Raw genomic sequence first — 17,793 nt, forward strand, 5'->3', positions numbered from 1 at the left:
TGTTCATAGACAGTAGACAGAAGCACAAACCTTTAGCCTCTTCTCAAAAGTACTCAAAGATATCACATTATTTCAGTACATTAGTACCCCTGGAAAATAACATATCTTTAGACTCCTAGTGCTGCTGCCATTAACGGGCATCCCATAATTTAACTATCTCCGTAAGTCCTAGATTTTTGAACTTTAAAGATGATCTGTAGTTGGTGGCCACATTCAGTAAAGAGTTTTTACATGTATTAAAACAAAAGAAAACAAAAAACCCTATGTTTAATTAAACCCTGGCTCTGCCATTCCATAGCTGTACAAACTTGGACAAGTTATTTAACCAGCTTGAACCTTAGTTTTCTAAGGCAGTTTTTTTCTTTAAAACTGTGAAGAGGTGATCAGGGTATCAATTGATACACCCGCGACAATTTTAGAACAAGCAACCTAATATAACAATTAATATTTAGCAAGAACTCACTACATGTTAATTACCTTGTCTTTCCCTTTTTAAAATTTAAGGTGGATATGTTATATTATACTTTTTTTTAATTCTGAAGTATTTCTTAATAAATTATAACACCTTTTTAAGTACACCACTCACTCCACTCTCTCAGCTCCACTTACTGAATCAAGATAAGTAGGAAGATCAGAGCTCCAAAGAAGAAAACCCATATTTGACAGTGACAAAAGCTTTTAAAAATAAACTTTTGGTAAGCATAGCATAAGGTACTGGTTGTATACCCGAAACTAATGTAAGATTGTGTGTCAACCATACTCAAAAATTAATTAACTGAACAACAATAGTAAGAGGTTTGGGGAAGGGATGCCTGGGTGGCTCAGTTGGTTAAGCCGCTGCCTTTGGCTCAGGTCATGATCCCGGGGTCCTGGGATCGAGTCCCGCATCGGGCTCCTTGCTCAGCAGGGAGCCTGCTTCTCTCGCTGCCTCTGCCTGCCTCTCTGCATGCTTGTGTGTACTCTCTCTCTCTGGCAAATAAAAAAAAAAAAAATCTTTAAAAAAATAAAAGAGGTTTGGGGAAAATGGTGAATCACTTGGAATGGGTATTGGGTTTCTTTTTGAAGTGACGAAAAAAATTTTTTAAAAGATTTTATTTATTTACTCAACAGAGAGAGTGAGAGAGAGGAGAGAGCACAAGCAGGTGGAGCAGCAGAGGCAGAGGGAGAAACAGGCTCTCCACTGAGCGGACAGCCCAACAAGGCACTCTGGGATCATGATGAGCCAAAGGCAGATATTTAACCGACTGAATCACTGATGTGCCCTGGAGTGATGAAAATGTTCTAATACTGCCTGTGGTGATGGTTACCCTACTCTGTAAATACACTAAAATCAATGAATGGTACACTTTAAATGTGTGAATTGTATGGTATGTGAATTATATCCCAATAAAGCAATTATGAAAATATAAATCAAAAACATGTTACCTATATTTTATCACAATTAAAAAATTTTTTAAATTTAAAAAGTTGTTTCTTATCTAAGAAAATCATAAACAAATGCTATCACCGAACACTTAACTAATATTTAACATTTTCATGTATGTCTTTGTCTACATGGGTATATTTTTTTTTACATAGCTGTGGATTATAATATTTTGGAGATTTTTCCTAACTTTTCATTGAAGTACAAGATACATCACGGAAGTGCAGACATCATATAGAGCTTGACAAATTGTCACAAAGAGACATACCTTGTAATGGTATCTTTAAAAAAAAAAAAAAAGATTTTATTTATTTATTTATTTATTTGAGAGAGAGACAGCATGAACATGGGCTGGAGGGAGGGGCAGAGGGGGAGGGAGAAGCAGACTCCCCACTGAGCAGGGAGCCCAACATGGCAGGACACTGAGATCATGACCTGAGCTGAAGACAGACACTTAATTGACGGAGCCACTCAGGTGCCCCTGTAAAAGCATCCTTAAAAAAAAAAACACAAAAACTCAAAAGCTCCCACTTCGGCTTGCTTCCAAGTCACTACCCACCTCTTAAGAAAGAGTAATCATTATACTGACTTCTAATAGCCTGGTTTTGTATAACATACAACTTGACTTTCAGTGTTTTGTTTTTTTTTATTTTATTTATTTATTTGACAGAGAGAGATCACAAGTAGGCAGAGAGGCAGGCAGAGAGAGAGAGGAGGTAGCAGGCTCCCTGACAAACAGAGAGCCCGATGCGGGGCTTGATCCCAGGACCCTAGGATCATGACCTGAGCCAAAGGCAGAGGCTCAACCCACTGAGCCACCCAGGCGCCCCTTGACTTTCAATGTTTTTTATATTTTATTGAGGCTTATAAAAAGTTGCTAAGTAATTTTCAAGGCCATGTGTTAAAAGATCAAGAGTCAATGATCATCGCAATTTCCTATCTGTTATTTTGATAAATAATATAGCACTGAATATCTCTATACACTCAGCTTTTTCTCTTCTTTTGAATCCCTTTCCAAGAATAAACAAATACCTAAAGGTGGAGTTTCTAGATCACAGGGTACCCATTTTTAGCACATCTACTATGTACAGACATTTGTTTCAAAAGACTTGTTTTAATATGTAGCATGGGAAGGGCATGAGTATGTTTTACTTTAGTTTCTCCAACCAGGATGTTACTTTAATTTTAATGTAATTTAGGAGTAAAAATGGTTCTGTATGAAATAGAATGTTTCTAGACTGCAAAAAACAAAATCCAATTAAAAGTAGCTGAAAGGAGGGAAGGTATTGTCCAACGTAACAAGAGGTCCAAAGGTAGGGCAATTCCAGAACTGGTTATTTCACCAGTTCAACAAGGTCATTGATACATCAATGTATTTCTATATTACCATTCCACTTTTGGGGTGCTAACTTTGTGCTGTTCACTTTCAACCACATATGTGTATTTTGTCCTAAACCAGAAGGAACACAATCATTCATTAAAAAAAAAACTTTTTTGAAGATTTTAATTTGTCAAACAGGGAGAGATAAAACGCAAGCACAAACAGGGGATGTGCTGAGCAAGGAGCCAGATGTGGACTCAATCCCTGGATCCTGGGATCATGACCTGAGCCGAAGACAGAAACTTAACCAACTGAGCCACCCAGGTATCCCTAAAAAAACATTTTTTGAGTAGCTGCTATGGAACGGACATGTTCTAGACAATGAAAACACAAGAGTAAACAAAGTCCCCATCCTCACAGAGCTTCCATGCCACCATGAAATAAAACGTCATTTAAAAATGGAGTCCAGGGGAGCCTGGGTGGCTCAGTGGGTTTAAAGCCTCTGCCTTCGGCTCAAGTCATGCTCCCAGGGTCCTCGGATCGAGCCCCGCATCGGGCTCTGCTCTGCGGGAAGCCTGCTTCCTCCTCTCTCTCTCTCTGCCTACTTGTGATCTCTGTCTGTCCAATAAATAAATTTAAAAAATAAAAAATTTAAATAAATAAATAAATAAATAAAGGAGTCAAGCGGCCAGCAGGGGGAGCTCTCACACCCTCCAAGTCTTCTTCAATTGCAGCCCAAACAGGAAGAGATGAACAAAGCAAGTGAACACCAGTTTACCACCCCAAGTAAGGGGAAGAGAAGTTTTTCTCCTCCCCCAGGCAACAGCTCAGCCAATGACAGTCTGTCACAACAGCCAAAGAAAAACCTCTATACTCTGAGCTCCAGTTAACGCCAATGGGCTTTTTTTTTTTTTTTTAAGATTTTATTTATTTGTCAGAGACAGAGGAAGAGAGAGCGAGCGAGCACAGGCAGACAGAGGCAGAGGGAGAAGCAGGCTCCCTGCCGAGCAAGGAGCCCGATGTGGGACTCGATCCCAGGACACTGGGATCATGACCTGAGCCGAAGGCAGCCGCTTAACCAACTGAGCCACCCAGGCGTCCCGCCAATGGGCTTTTTGATTAAAACAGCCCAACTCCCCCCTCTTTCCTCCATAAAAATCCTTTCCATTCCTTTTTCTCAGATTTGCCTATGGTTTTGCCATAGCTTGCTTGTCTCAAATCACAATTTTCTGCTACTCCAAATAAACCCATTTTAGCTGGTAAAATAACTGGCAGCTTTATTTTTAAGGTTAACACCAGTAACATGTCAGGTAGTAATACTTATTGTAAGGAAAAATAAAATAGGGGAAGGGGAATAGAAGTGAGAAAAGGACCAAAGTTAATTTAGATAAGGGGTTAAGTAAGAAAAGGATTTTCTCCAGTATGTGAGGAGATACCAAAAGGATAAGAGGAACAGAGCTATACAGAAATCTATGGGGGAAACACTACAGGTTGAGGAAATAGTTGAGTGCAAAGTCCTGAAGACACAGAATTTTTGGATTTTATGAGAAAAAGCAAGAAGGCCAATGGGGAAAGAACTGAGAGGGTAGAGTCAGGCCTGGGGGTGGAGGGACATTGGCTAGTAAAGTAAGGCTTCACAGACCATTAGAACAACTGATTTTTATTATGAGATGAGAAACCACTGGAGGGTTGTAAGCAAAGGACTGTCATAATCTGATATATAACAATGTGACCTATATTTAAGAGACTATTGAAATAATCTAGGTACAAAGTAATGGAGCATAGAACCTGGGTGATGGTAAGTTGTAAAAGTAGAAAAAGCAGTAAGAAGAGAGGTGGAGTGTTTTGTTTTGTTTTGTTTTGTTTGTGAAGTAAAGCTGACAGAACTTGGACTGGATGTGAGAAACACAGGTGAGTCAAGGATGACACCAAGGTTTGGGGCCTGAAAGAGTGCAAGAACAGTGGTTATAATTACTGAAATAAAGGAGAAATTTGGGAGACAGAACATCAAAAATTCTCCTATGGAAATACAAAATGTGAGACGCCAACAAGCTTTCCAAGTGGAGATATCAAGTGGATAGTTTTATATAAAGTCTCAGGTTTACCACATAGGTTTGGGAGTCATCAATGTACAGATAACATTTAATCCTACTAAGACCACAACAGAGGGGGCACCTGGGTGGCTCAGCCAGTTAGGCGTCTGCTTTTGGCACAGGTCATGATCCTGGGTCCTGAGATCAAGCCCCACGCCGTTAGCCTCCCTGCTCTGTGGGAAGTCTGCTTCTCCCTGTGACCCTAAGCCCCTCATGCTCTCTCTCTCTCACTGAAATAAATAAAATCTTAAAAAAAAAAAAAATGACCAGACCAGAGGACAAGGGAGTAAGTGCAGATGGAGAAGAAAGCATGCAACTGAGGCATAGGAGAGCCCAAAGTTTAGGAATCAGGGAGACAAAGAAAAATGAGGAAAGAAAAGGGACAATCACAGAAATAGAAGAAAACCCAAAAAGTGTGACATCCCAGAAACCCAAGTGCTCATTTATTCAACAATTATTTATAATGTCATTACTATTTTCTAGGAACTGTCACAGATGCTAGGTATATAAATAGTAAATAAGTAAATATATAAATAGTAAATAAGTAAATATATAAATAGTAAATAAGATATGCATGGTCCCTGGCTTCATGAAGTGTACAGTCTCAGGGGACACTGACAAAAACAAAAATTAAACATTGTAACTACTACTAAATGGCAGAAATTTCAGAGACTAAAGAAGCAATCTTCTTTACAGAGAGTACAGGGACAGCCTTTTTGAGAAGGTGGCATATAAGCTAAAACCTGAAAGATGAATAAGAATCACCAAGCAATGAAAAGGAGGTAAGTGTGGGCAGGCTTAGGTAGAGAAAACAATAGTCCAACACAAGGGTTATAAGCAAACAGATAAGACTTTGGCTTCTTTGAGGAAGTGAAAGGCCCAGTATGTGCCTAGAGCCAACAACAGAAGGGCGAGAACAGAAAAGAAGCAAAAGCTGGAAGGATCATGGTAAGAAGTGTGAATTTTATTCTAAAGATAATTGAAACCATAATAGAGTTTCAAAAGGAGAGTGACATAATCTCTATATTATTTGAAAATAACTTTACCTACTGCATATCTAGTACCTAGAAAATCCCTGATGCTTATTAAGTCTGTAGTAATGTATTTGTTAAAGTAGTTGTCCTAAATGTCTTAACAGCACTGCAGAGATATGAATACAAAATTTGGGAGAGTGCTGCTTCATCTTCTTCCCAAGTGTCACCAAAGCCCAAGCGCTGGGAATGATACGAGCAGCTACTACAATCTCTCTATAATAGTTCTAGCTCCAGATTTCCAACTCTGCAATTCTCAAATTCATTGTGCTTCAGAAACTTGACCAACTCAAGACTTATTTGCTCTGTGTCCCTTGAGCCACTAGGATGTCACACACAGGCATGCAGTAATCTGTAAATGTCTTAAACACCATATAGCAAGTGTTGGCAAAATATAGCCCGTGGCCAAACCTGGCATCCACCTGTTTCCATACAGCCTACAAATTAAGAAGAGTTTCAAATGATTGAAAAAAAAAAAAATCAAGTAATACTGTTACATGGCACAAAATGATGTGAAATTCATATTTTGGTGTCCACAAATAAAGTTTTAATGGAACACATCCATGCTCATTTGTTTGGGTATCATCTATGGTTACTCTCACACAACAAGGGTAGAGCTGAGCAGCTGTGAGAGGTAACTGTTTCCCATTGCTATCTGCTCCACTAACAAATTGCAGTGACACAGTTTTAACTGGACAGCATTCTGAATGCAATGCATATCGACATACTGCGATGTCATTTTAAACTTACCAATAAACACCTATCAAATCAAAACAGGACAGAGAAAAGCAGACTTCAAATCTAAGTCACACTTCCAGGGCACACCGGAATGTGCATTATTTTGCTATCAAATTAAATGACAAGGTATTCTGTTTATCATCCAATGACATTATGGCTGTGCTATAAGAATACCCTATACATCAGCAATACCACAGTAAATTCATCACAACAGCTCAACTCACAGGAAAATAAAATTTAGGAAAAAAAAAAAACAACAACAACAGAATACCTTATCATAGCAGCATTTCTTTACAAAAGGGAAGAATAAAAATGAGGCTGCAACTGAAGAAAGTTTCTGAATGGCTCATTTGTTAGCCAACCACAGAAAACCATCTTCTAATGGTAATTTATTTAAATTGTTTGACTGTAGCAAGTGAAGAAGCTTGCTCAGAGAAAATAAACTTGTATTAGCCTTTCAGCAAGCATGGCTGATTGAAAAATTGAGGACACTGGTAATAATATCAGTAGGCAATTGCGTAACAAGGCAAATGGTTTCAAGTCGTTCTCCTTGGCTCCTGATGTATAAAAAGATGTTACAGGTACAGGTTATGTTCAATTACTATTTAAGAGTAAAAGTGAAATTTAAAGTAACTGAAGAATTAGCTTGTATGAATAGTCTGCATGGAACAACTTTAGGCAATAATATTTTTTTAAAAAGTTGAGAAAACAAGGGCGCCTGGGTGGCTCAGTGGCTAAGCGACTGCCTTCAGCTCAGGTCATGCTCCCGGAGTCCTGGGATCGAGTCCTGCATCAGGCTCCCAACTCCACGGGGAATCTGCTTCTCCCTCTCACCTTCTCCTCACTCATGCTATCTCTCAAATAAATAAATAAATAAATAAAATTTTAAAAGTTGAGAAAACAAGAGTTTAGTACAATCTTCATGGACGCTACTAAGATGTATTATAACTGGTACTGGTAAAAATATGAGAATATTATGATAGTAATAATATGAACAATGGTACACCACCAAATTAGACAATCTACAAGAAATGAGCAAATTCTTACAAACATATAAATTACCAAAACTGACTCAGAAGAAATAGGAAAATCTCAATAGACATATATCAAGTAAAGAGATTCAATCAGTAGCCAAAAAATCTCCCAACAAAGGAAGTCCAAAACAAAATAGCTTCGCTGGTGAATTCTATCAAACACTGAGAGAACATTCCATGAGGCCTGTTATTACCCTGATACCAAGCAAGACAAAGATACAAGAATACTACAGATTGGGGCTCCTGGGTGGCTCAGCGGGTTAAGCCTCTGCCTTGGGCTCAGATCATGATCTCAGGGTCCTGGGATGGAGTCCTGCATCGGACTCTCCGCTAAGCGGGGAGCCTGCTTCCCACCCCTCTCTCTGCCTACTTGTGATCTGTCAAGTAAATAAATAAAATCTTAAAAAAAAAAACCTACAGACTAATATACCTTATGAATATAGACATAAAAGTCCTCAACAAAATACTAGCAAACCAAAAACATTTTTTAAAGATTTTAATTATTGAGAGAGACAGAGAGAGTGACAGCATGAGTGGGGAGGAGGAGGAGAAGCAGCTCAGACTCTTAGATAAATTCTAATATTCTTTTCCATTTCCTACTTTTCTCTTTGCTTAACTCTCTGGAGAATTTGATCTTTCAGTTTTTTCTCTGAGTCTGCCATTCATTACTTTAATTTCTAGGAGCTCTTATTTCATCTTAAATTTTTTTTTTTTTTTTTTTTTAAGAGAGTGAGTATGGATGCATGCAGAGGGAGAGAAGAATCCATGCAGGGCTCAATCTTGATCTTGTGACCTGAGCTGAAATCAAGAGCCTAACACTCATCCAAATGAACTACTCAGACACCCTTCATCTTTTCATAAAAGCCCATGTTCTTATTTCAAGGTTACAATATCTTGTTTTTTTCTCTGAGGTTACTGAGGTTAGGTTTTGTTTTTATTTTTGAGGTTTCCACCTTGCTGCATAGTCTTTTCCCTTCACTTCTCTTTTTGTCTTTAGAGTTGAAGCTTTTCTCAGATGTTCAGTGATCTGTGGCTATCTGCTTATTTTAAAAAATGAGGCACCAAAGCCTTAATGGCAGTTATGTGATCACAATTGGCACTTGCTAACTTGTAGGCCTAATTGTAGGAGTTTTACTAGGTTACCTTGTTATGTCATAAACTGTAGGTCTTTTCTCTTAGGCTAATCAGGCTCACAAGAGAAGAATCTTTTTTTTTTTTTTTTTAGATTTTATTTTTTAATTGACAGAGATCACAAGTAGGCAGAGAGGCAAGCAGAGAGAGAGGGGGGAAAGATGCGGGGCTCAATCCCAGGACCCTGGGATCATGACCTGAGCAGAAGGCAGAGGCTTTAACCCACTGAGCCACCCAGGTACCCCGAGAAGAATCTCATTGTACTGAGCCAAGGGAGAGAAGAATATTGGGGGTTTTAATATGCAAGTTTTAAACTTCAATTTCATCAACTCTGTTTTCAGTATGGTTAGCCTGTTTTTTTGTTGTTGGGGTTTTTTTTAAGATTTTATTTATTTATTTGACAGAGATCACAAGTAGGCAGAGAAGCAGGCAGCCTGGGGTGGGGGCGGCCTCCCCGCTGAGCAGAGAGCCCGATGCAGGGCTCGATCCCAGGACCCTGAGATCATGACCTGAGCTGAAGGCAGAGGCTTAATCCACTGAGCCACCCAGGCATCCCGGTTAGCCTGGTTCTTAATCGTCCTGTTTTACCTCTTGAGAAAATCTCCAGTGTTCTGCCTAGAGAGGTGGTCATCCAGTAGTGTGAAGTGAGGCAGTGAGAGAAATTGGGGAGGTTAGTGACTCTTAAACAAACATTATGTCAATCTTTTCATTTTTACCTTCACCAAAAGTACCTGGTAGTTGATTTCCTAAGTGTCTGGAGTTCTTTGTTGCAAATTAGTTTTCACGCTTTTCAGTTGCTATATCAGTTACCATGTGTTCTGCATTGCACCTTCTAAAAGTTTTGTTGTCATGGCTTCATCTTCTGTTCTTTTTGTTCTTGTGAGTTTACACCCTTAAAAAATATCCTTGGGGTACCTGGGTGGCTCAGTCGGTTAAATGTCTGCCTTCAGCTCAAATCATGATCCTGGGGTCCTGGGATCAAGTCCCACATTGGGCTCCTTGCTCACCAGGGAGCCTGCTTCTCCCTCTGCCTCTGCTGCTCCCCCTGCTTATGCGCATGCTCGCTCGCTCGCTCTCTCTCTCTCTGAAAATAAATATATATATTTTTTAAATCCTTTTACAGGGGCGCCTGGATGGCTCAGTCAGTTAAGCGACTGCCTTCGGCTCAGGTCATGATCCTGGAGTCCCGAGATCGAGTCCCACATCGGGCTCCCTGCTTGACAGAGAGTCTGCCTCTCCCTCTGACCTTTCTCCACTTAATTCTCTCTCTCTCTCTCTCTCTCTCTCATTCTCTCTCTCAAATAAATAAATAAAATCTTGAAAAAAAAATCCTTTCATTTAGTGGAGATTCAGTAGGGAATGGGCAAATGTATGTCTTCAGTCCTCTTCCTAGAAGTTCTTTCAATTTGTTTCTGTTTTTACTGAGATAAAATTTACACAACATGCAGTTAACCATTTTAAAGTATATAATTAACTATTTTCAAGTATACAATTAAGGGGTATTTCATGTATTTACAATGTTGTGCAATCGCCAGCTCTCTTTAGTTTCAAAACTTTTTCACCAGCCCTTAAAAAAACCATAGCCATTAAGAAGTCATTCCCCATTTCCTTCTCCCTGCATCCCTGGTTACCTCTAATCTGCTTTCTATCTCTATGATTTGCCTATTCTAGACACATCATCTAAAAGGTATCATAGAGTATGTGACCTTTTTTTAATCTGGCCTCTTTCCCTTACTGTAATGTTTCCCACATTAATCAAGGTTGCAACATCTTTGACTACTTTGCTCCTTTTTATGGCTTCCATTGTTTGTATGCACCATAATTTGCTTCCCCATTCCCCATTCATTCACTGATGGACATGTGGATTGTTTCTACCTTTTGGCTATTAATAAATAATGTTGCTATAAACATTTGTGTACAAGCTTCTATGAAGACAGTATATTTACATTCTCTTGGGTATGTACCTAGAGGTGGATTTGCGGGGTCTTATGCTAATTCTGTATTTCACTTTTCTGAGGGACTGTCAAACTGTTTTTCCACAATAACTATACCATTTTACATTGCTACCACTAATATATGAAGGTTCCCATTTCTCCACATCCTTGACACTTACTATTATTTATTTATTTTCTAATCAAAGTCACCCTAGGGTGCCTGAGATTGTTAAGCTTCTGACTCTTGATTTCAGATCAGGTCATGATCTCAGGGTGATGAGACAGAACTCCATGTCTGGCTCTACTCTTTGCAGGGAGTCTGCTTGAGAGTCTCTCTCCCTCTCCCTCTGCTCCCTCCCCCAAATAAATAAATAAAATCTTGGGGGGAAAATTAAAACCATCAAGTGGGTATGAAGTGGTATCTCATTGTGGTTCTTATTTACATTTCTTTAATGACCAATGTTGAAGGGCTTTCTTTTTTATTTAAACTTATTTATTTATTTATTTATATAGTAGGCTCCATGCCCAGCATGGAGTCTGACCTGGGCCTGAAGCCACAATCCTGAGATTAACTCAACCAACTGAGCTCCCAAAGTGCCCCTCAAGTATCTTTTCTTGTGCTTGCTGGCAATTTATCGATCTTCTTTGGAGAAACATCTATTCAGTTCCTTCTTCCATTTTTAAAATTGGGTCTTTTTGTTTTTGAACTGTAAGAGTTCCTTATATATTTATATATATTTATATATTCTGGATACTCAAACTCATCAGATATATTATTTGCAAATACTTTCTTCCATTTTCTGGGTTGTCCTTTCTTTCTCTCTCAATTTTCAGATTTTTTTTTTTAAGAGAGGAAATGAACTTTCTGAAGGGAAAATGTCGTCATAACACAGAATCATCTGCAGAGGGGGTTGTTGAATGGCATTTTTCAAGAACTACTTTTCAAAGTTTTATTCTTGAAGTATAATTGAGAAAATGTATTAATTTCAGGTGCATAACATAGTGATTCCACAATTCTTTACATTATGTAATGCCTACCACATAAGTGTAGTTACCATCTGTCACTAAACAATGTTATTATTATTTGTTAACTGTATTCCTCATGTTGTACTCTTCGTCCCTGTGACCTATTTATTTTATAACTGGAAGACTGTACCTCCTTAAACCCCTGCATCTACTTTGCCCATCCCCCCACTGTCTCTCTTCCGGCAACCGCCAGTTTGTTTTCTGTATTTATGAGTCTGTTTGTTCGTTTGTTTGTTTAGGTTTCACGAGTGAAATGATTTCACATATGAGTGAAATCATATGTTATTTGTCTTTCTCTGTCTTTTTTTCACTGAGCATATTACCTTCTAGGTCCATGCATGTTGTTATAGGTGGCAAGATTTTGTTCTTTTTGTTTTATTTTTTTAAAGATTGTATTTATTGGAGAGAGAGCGAGAGAGAAAGCACGAAAGGAGGGTCAGGGAGAAGCAGACTCCCCACTGAGCAGGAAGCTGATGCGGGACTCAATCCCAGGACTCCGGGATCAGGACCGGAGCCAAAGACAGATGCTTAACCAACTGAGCCACCCAGGTGTCCCAAGATTTCATTCTTTTTTTATGGCTGAATAAGGACTGTCCTTATTTTCTTTATAGTATCTTTTGATGCACAAAAGTTAATTTTTAGGAAGTCCATTTCAACCAGTTTTTCTTTTGTTGCTCCTGCTTTTAATATCAATTCTAAGAATCTTTTGCCAAATCCACCAAAATACACCTATGTGTTCTTCTAAGAGTTTTACGTTTCAGCTCTTAAATTTAGGTCACTGATCTAGTTCGAGTTAATTTATGTATATGGTGTGAGGTGGGGTTCAACTTCATTCTTTTGTATGCAGTTACCCAGTTGTTCCAGTGCCATTTGTTGATTTATTCTTTTTCCATGTAATCATTTTAGCACCCTTGTCAAAAACTAATTGGCCGTAGGGGTGCCAGGGTGGTTCAGTTGGTTAAGTGTCTGCCTTCAGGTCAGGTCATGATCCCAGAGTCCTGGGATCAAGACCAGCATCAGGCTCCCTGCTCAGTGGGAACCCTGCTTCTCCCTCTGCCTACCACTGCCCCTGCCTGGGCACACGTGCTCTTTCTCTGTCAAATAAATAAAATCTTTTTAAATATTAAAAAAAAATTTTTTTAATTAAAAAAAAATTAAATGGCCATAGATATTTTAGGTTTATTTCTGTACGCATTTGTTTTATTAGTCTATATGTTTATCCTTACACCAATACCACACTTTTTCTTTTTTTTTTTAAAGACTCCATTTATTTATTCGACAGGCAGATATCACACATAGGCAGAGAGGCAAGCAGAGAGAGAGCGGGAAGGAGGATCCCCGCTGAGCAGAGAGCCCGATGCGGGGCTCGATCCCAGGACCCTGAGACCATGACCTGAGCCGAAGGCAGAGGCCTAACCCACTGAGCCACCCAAGGTGCCCCAATGCCACACTTTTTGATTACTGCTTTGAATTAAGTTTTTGAATTATGAAGTGGGAGTCTTCATGCTTTTCCCTTTTCAATATTGTTCTGGCTGTTCTGGGCCCCTTTCAGTTCCATATAAATTTGAGGATTGGTCTCATTTCTGCAGAAAAAGCCATTGAAATTTTGGTACAGACCACACTGACTAAACTGCTTTGTGGAATATTTCAGTGTTAAAATTAAATCTTCCAATCCATGAACAAGGGAATTCTTACCACTTATTTAGCTTTTAATTTCTTTCAGCAATATTTTGCAGTTATCAGTGTGCAGGTTTTCTACCTCTTTTGTTAAATTTATTCCTAGATATTGTATTCTTTTGGAGGCTGATGTAAACAGAATTATTTCCTTAATTTACTTTTTGTACTGTTCCTTGTTGGTATATGGAAGCACAACTGAATTTTATGTGTTGATATTATTCTACCTTCCAACTTTCCTTAATTTGTTTATTAGTTCTAATTGTGTTTTGTGGATTCTACGGGATTTTCTATATATAGACTCATGCCATCTGCAAAGAGATAGTTTTACTTCTTCCTTTCCAATTTGGATGCCTTTTATTTCTTTTTATTGCCTAACTGCTCTGGCTAGGACTCCCAGTACAATGTCGAATAGCAGTGGTTAAAGTGGCATCTTTGTTTCGTTCTTGGTCTTAGGGAGAAAGCTTTCAATTTTTCACCATTAAGTATGATGTTAGTTATGGGGTTTTCATAAATCCCTTGATCATTTTAAGGATGTTCCCTTCTATTCCTAGTTTGTTGGAGTTTTTTTTCTTTTATCATGAAAAAGTATTGAATTCTGTTAAATGTTTTTTTGTATCAATTCAGATGATCCTCCAATTCTAGTACTGTAATGATTAATTTTCTTATGTTGAATCACCCCTGCATTCCTGCCCTAAATTCCGTTTGTTTGTTTTTTTAATATGCTGTTAAATTTGGTTTGCTAGGGCACATGGGTGGCTCAGTCGGTTAAGCATCTGCTTTCGGCTCAGGTCGATCCTGGGGTCTTGGGAATCAAGCCCCACATCAGGCTCCTTTCTTGGCAGGGGATCTGCTTCCTCTGCCTCTGCCTGCTGCTTCCTCGGCTTGTGCTGTCAAAATAAATAAATAAAATATTAAAAAAAAAAAAAAGCAGGGGCGCCTGGGTGGCTCAGTGGGTTAAAGCCTCTGCCTTCAGCTCGGGTCATGATCCCAGCATCCTGGGATCGAGCCCCGCATCGGGTTCTCTGCTCGGCAGGGAGCCTGCTCCCTTTCCTTTCTCTGCCTGCCTCTCTGCCTACTTGTGGTCTCTGTCTGTCAAATAAATAAAATCTTAAAAAAAAAAAAAAAAGCAGTATGTTAGAATCAATGTGGAATTTCACACAGGTACTCTCATACTATACCCCAGCAAAGCAGAAAGAAAATACTTTCTAAAAAGAGATTTATTTATTTATTTAAAGATTATTTATTTATTTATTTATTTGACAGAGAGAGAGAGAGAGAGAGAGAGCGAGAGAGAGCGAGCGCGCGTGCGCGCACAAGTAGGCAGAGAGGCAGGTGGCCCGGGGCGGGGGGGGGGGGGGACACGTGAAGCAGGCTACCCGCCGAGCAGACAGCCCAATTTGAGGCTCGATCCCAGGACCCTGAGATCATGACCTGAGCCGAAGGCAGAGACCCAACCCACTGAGCCACCCAGGCACCCCAAGAGTTTTATTTATTCTAAAAGATTTTATTTATTTGAGAAAGAGAGTGAGAGAAAGCAAGAGTAAGGGGATAGATAGGCAGAGGGAGAGGGAGAAGCAGGCTATCCACTGAGCAGGGTGCCTGACCTGGGGCTGGATCCCAGGACTCACAAGCAGTGGGACTGGGAGAGGGAAAAGCAGGCCTCCCGCTGAGCAGGGAACCCAATGCAGGGCTCCATCCCAGGGCCCTGGGATGGTGACCTGAGCTAAAGGCAGACACTTAACAATTGAGCCACCCAGGCGCCCCCAAGAAGAGTTTTAAAAAGTAAAGGAATCCTTTAGGTCCTATTGCTGCTGAAAAAGAGTAGTAATGAACAATTGTTCAAAGGAATTCTCACCCAAAAAGAAAAAAACAGGAGAATCATTTGGTAACCATCTACTTAATATTACGCTTGATTACAGGGGCAAAGTCAATAGTGAAGAAAGGTTCTGCCACCACAGCTTAACATCCACATGTAGGAAAAAATAAGTACAGTCAATTCACAGTCATCTAAGAAAATATAGAATATATACTAGTATGATTTTGTTTAAAAAAATGCCAGGACAATTTAATTTTTTCCTACAATAGCCATTATAGTGGCCTACAAAGAGAGAACAATTAGAAAATCAAATCTACCTAGATTATAAATAATAAGCCTTTGTTTGAATCCATCGCATGTGACATTCTCAATAACGGGGAAAGAAATCATGGAAAGCAATTAGGTATACAAATTGTTGTTTTGGAAATAGTGACCCACAGATATCAACATTTAGATAGCTTGTCCTTTAGTACAACATCAACATTAGTAGCTTGTCCTTTTTAAGTTACTTATGAATAACCAATATAACAATATTAAATACATATTCATGTTTCCAAATGTTACACTGGATTAGTATTATTAGTATTTATATAATACTTGTATTAACTATAATGGCAATGGCAACTACTATAAAAGACAAAATTCTAAATTACTATGAGAAGCTGTGGGGAAATCTCTTAAAAGCAGAGAAAAAAACGGGTGCCTGGGTGGCTCAGTCAGCTAAGCATCGAGTCTTGGATTTGGCTCAAGTCATGATCTCAGGGTTGTGAGATGGAGCCTGCATGTTGGGTGCCGGGCTCTGAGCTCATGAGCATGGAATCTGCATGGGATTCATTTTTTTAAATTAATTATTTATTTATTTTTGTAATAGAGAAAGAGCATGCATGAGAGCATGAGTGGGGGAGGTGCAGAGGGAGAAGCAGACTCCCTCCTAGGCAGGGAGCCTGATTCCAGTCTTAATCCCAGGACTCTGGGATTATTACCTGAACCTAAGGCAGATGCTTAACCAACTGAACCACCCTATCTGGGATTCTCTCTCTCCCTGTCCTCCTGCCCCTCCTCCACTCTCTAAAAATCTTGGGGCATCTGGGTGGCTCATTTGGTTAAACAGCTGCCCTTGGCTCAGATCATGATCCCAGAGTCCTGAGATCGAGCCCCGAGTCAGGCTCCCTGCTCAGCAGAGAGTCTGCTTCTCCCTCTTCCTCTGCCTGGCATTCTGCCTACTTGTGCTCACTAACTGTCTGTCAAATAAAAAAAAATCTTTATTAAAAAAAAAAAGTAAATAAATAAAATAATCTTTTTTTTTAAAGGCTGAGAGAAAACAAAGTGGTCAAATTATGATTCCAACATTAATACAGACTACAATAAGACCACACTAGACAAATAATGGATTGTGTATTATATTTATAAAGTATTGGGGACGCCTGGGTGGCTCAGTTGGTTAAGCAGCTGCCTTCGGCTCAGGTCATGATCCTACCGTCCTGGGATCGAGTCCCACATCGGGCTCCTTGTTCTGTGGGGAGCCTGCTTCTCCCTCTGCCTCTGCCTGCCACTCTATCTGCCTGTGCTCGCTCTCTCTCTCTCTGACAAATAAATAAATAAATAAAATCTTAAAAAAGAAAGTAGTGTAGCCCAAGGCAGGGTGGGGATCAAAAGAAAAACATGATGAACACTAACTTTGGAGTCAAATACACCATTTAATAGATGCCTTACCTTCAAGTTAATTAATTTATCTGACTTTCAATTACCTTATCAGTAAATTGAGGATAATATCTATACTGAAAGGCTGCTGTGAGTATTCTAGATAATTTGTATCAATATCCAGCATTGGGGCGCCTGGGTGGCTCAGTGGGTTAAGCCTCTGCCTTTGGCTCAGGTCATGATCTCAGGGTCCTGAAATCGAGCCCCGCATCAGGCTCTCTGCTCAGCAAGGAGCTTGCTACCCCTCTCTCTCTGCCTACCTCTCTGCCTACTTGCGCTCTCTCTCTCTGTCAAATAAATAAATAAAATCTTTAAAAAAATATCTAGCCTCATATCTGGAACATCACTAAATAGATGTTTATGTTTCTAACATATGCATACATATATAACATTTAAAAGAACGGAAGCAAATCTGGTTCTCAATAATCTGTGTATGGCTACTGAGTATAATTTTTAAGTCAACAATAGAGTTCTACTGCTTAAAACAGCATATTATTAGAGTTAATAAAAGCTAAATATAAGAACTTAAAAAGTAGTCATCTAATAAACCATATCGGTAAGTCCTTTACTACAGTGATATGAATGCTAACCCTTATGCCTCCAATGAGTGTACAAGATCCATTATTTCAGAAACCAATGTCATGTACTATAGTCCCTCCATTTCTTCCCAAACCAGGATTCTCTTTTAGATACCATTTCTTCTCTTAATCCCTTACTACTTACTCTACACTTTCCCCCTACATATCAGGCTACTAACAAGGATGACACCAGACTCCTCTCTGTTCTCAATCTCTTACAGAAAAGATCCTCCATCCTCATCTCTCAAACTTAAGGCTGGTTCCCCTGAGGACACTGCTTCTCAGGAAGT

At 39.3% G+C, this 17,793-nt stretch overlaps 1 protein-coding gene across 3 annotated transcripts in view; it reads right to left on the minus strand.

The window, feature by feature from the left end:
• The window catches only part of NFATC3 (nuclear factor of activated T cells 3), a 130,346-nt gene that overhangs the window by 88,300 nt on the left and 24,253 nt on the right, over nucleotides 1-17,793 (minus strand). The window contains exon 1 of one of the 3 annotated variants that reach the window (XM_032854126.1): nucleotides 9,360-9,417. The exons of the other annotated variants lie outside the window; for them this stretch is intronic. Coding sequence (XP_032710017.1) covers nucleotides 9,360-9,402 — 43 coding nt within the window. The 5' untranslated portion in view covers nucleotides 9,403-9,417. Of the gene's footprint in view, nucleotides 1-9,359; nucleotides 9,418-17,793 lie in introns of those variants that run through there. 3 annotated transcript variants of the gene reach the window in all.

This window comes from Lontra canadensis, unplaced genomic scaffold (assembly GCF_010015895.1).
Source record: "Lontra canadensis isolate GAN:19392208 unplaced genomic scaffold, GSC_riverotter_1.0 scaffold8, whole genome shotgun sequence".
NCBI lineage: Eukaryota > Metazoa > Chordata > Mammalia > Carnivora > Mustelidae > Lontra > Lontra canadensis.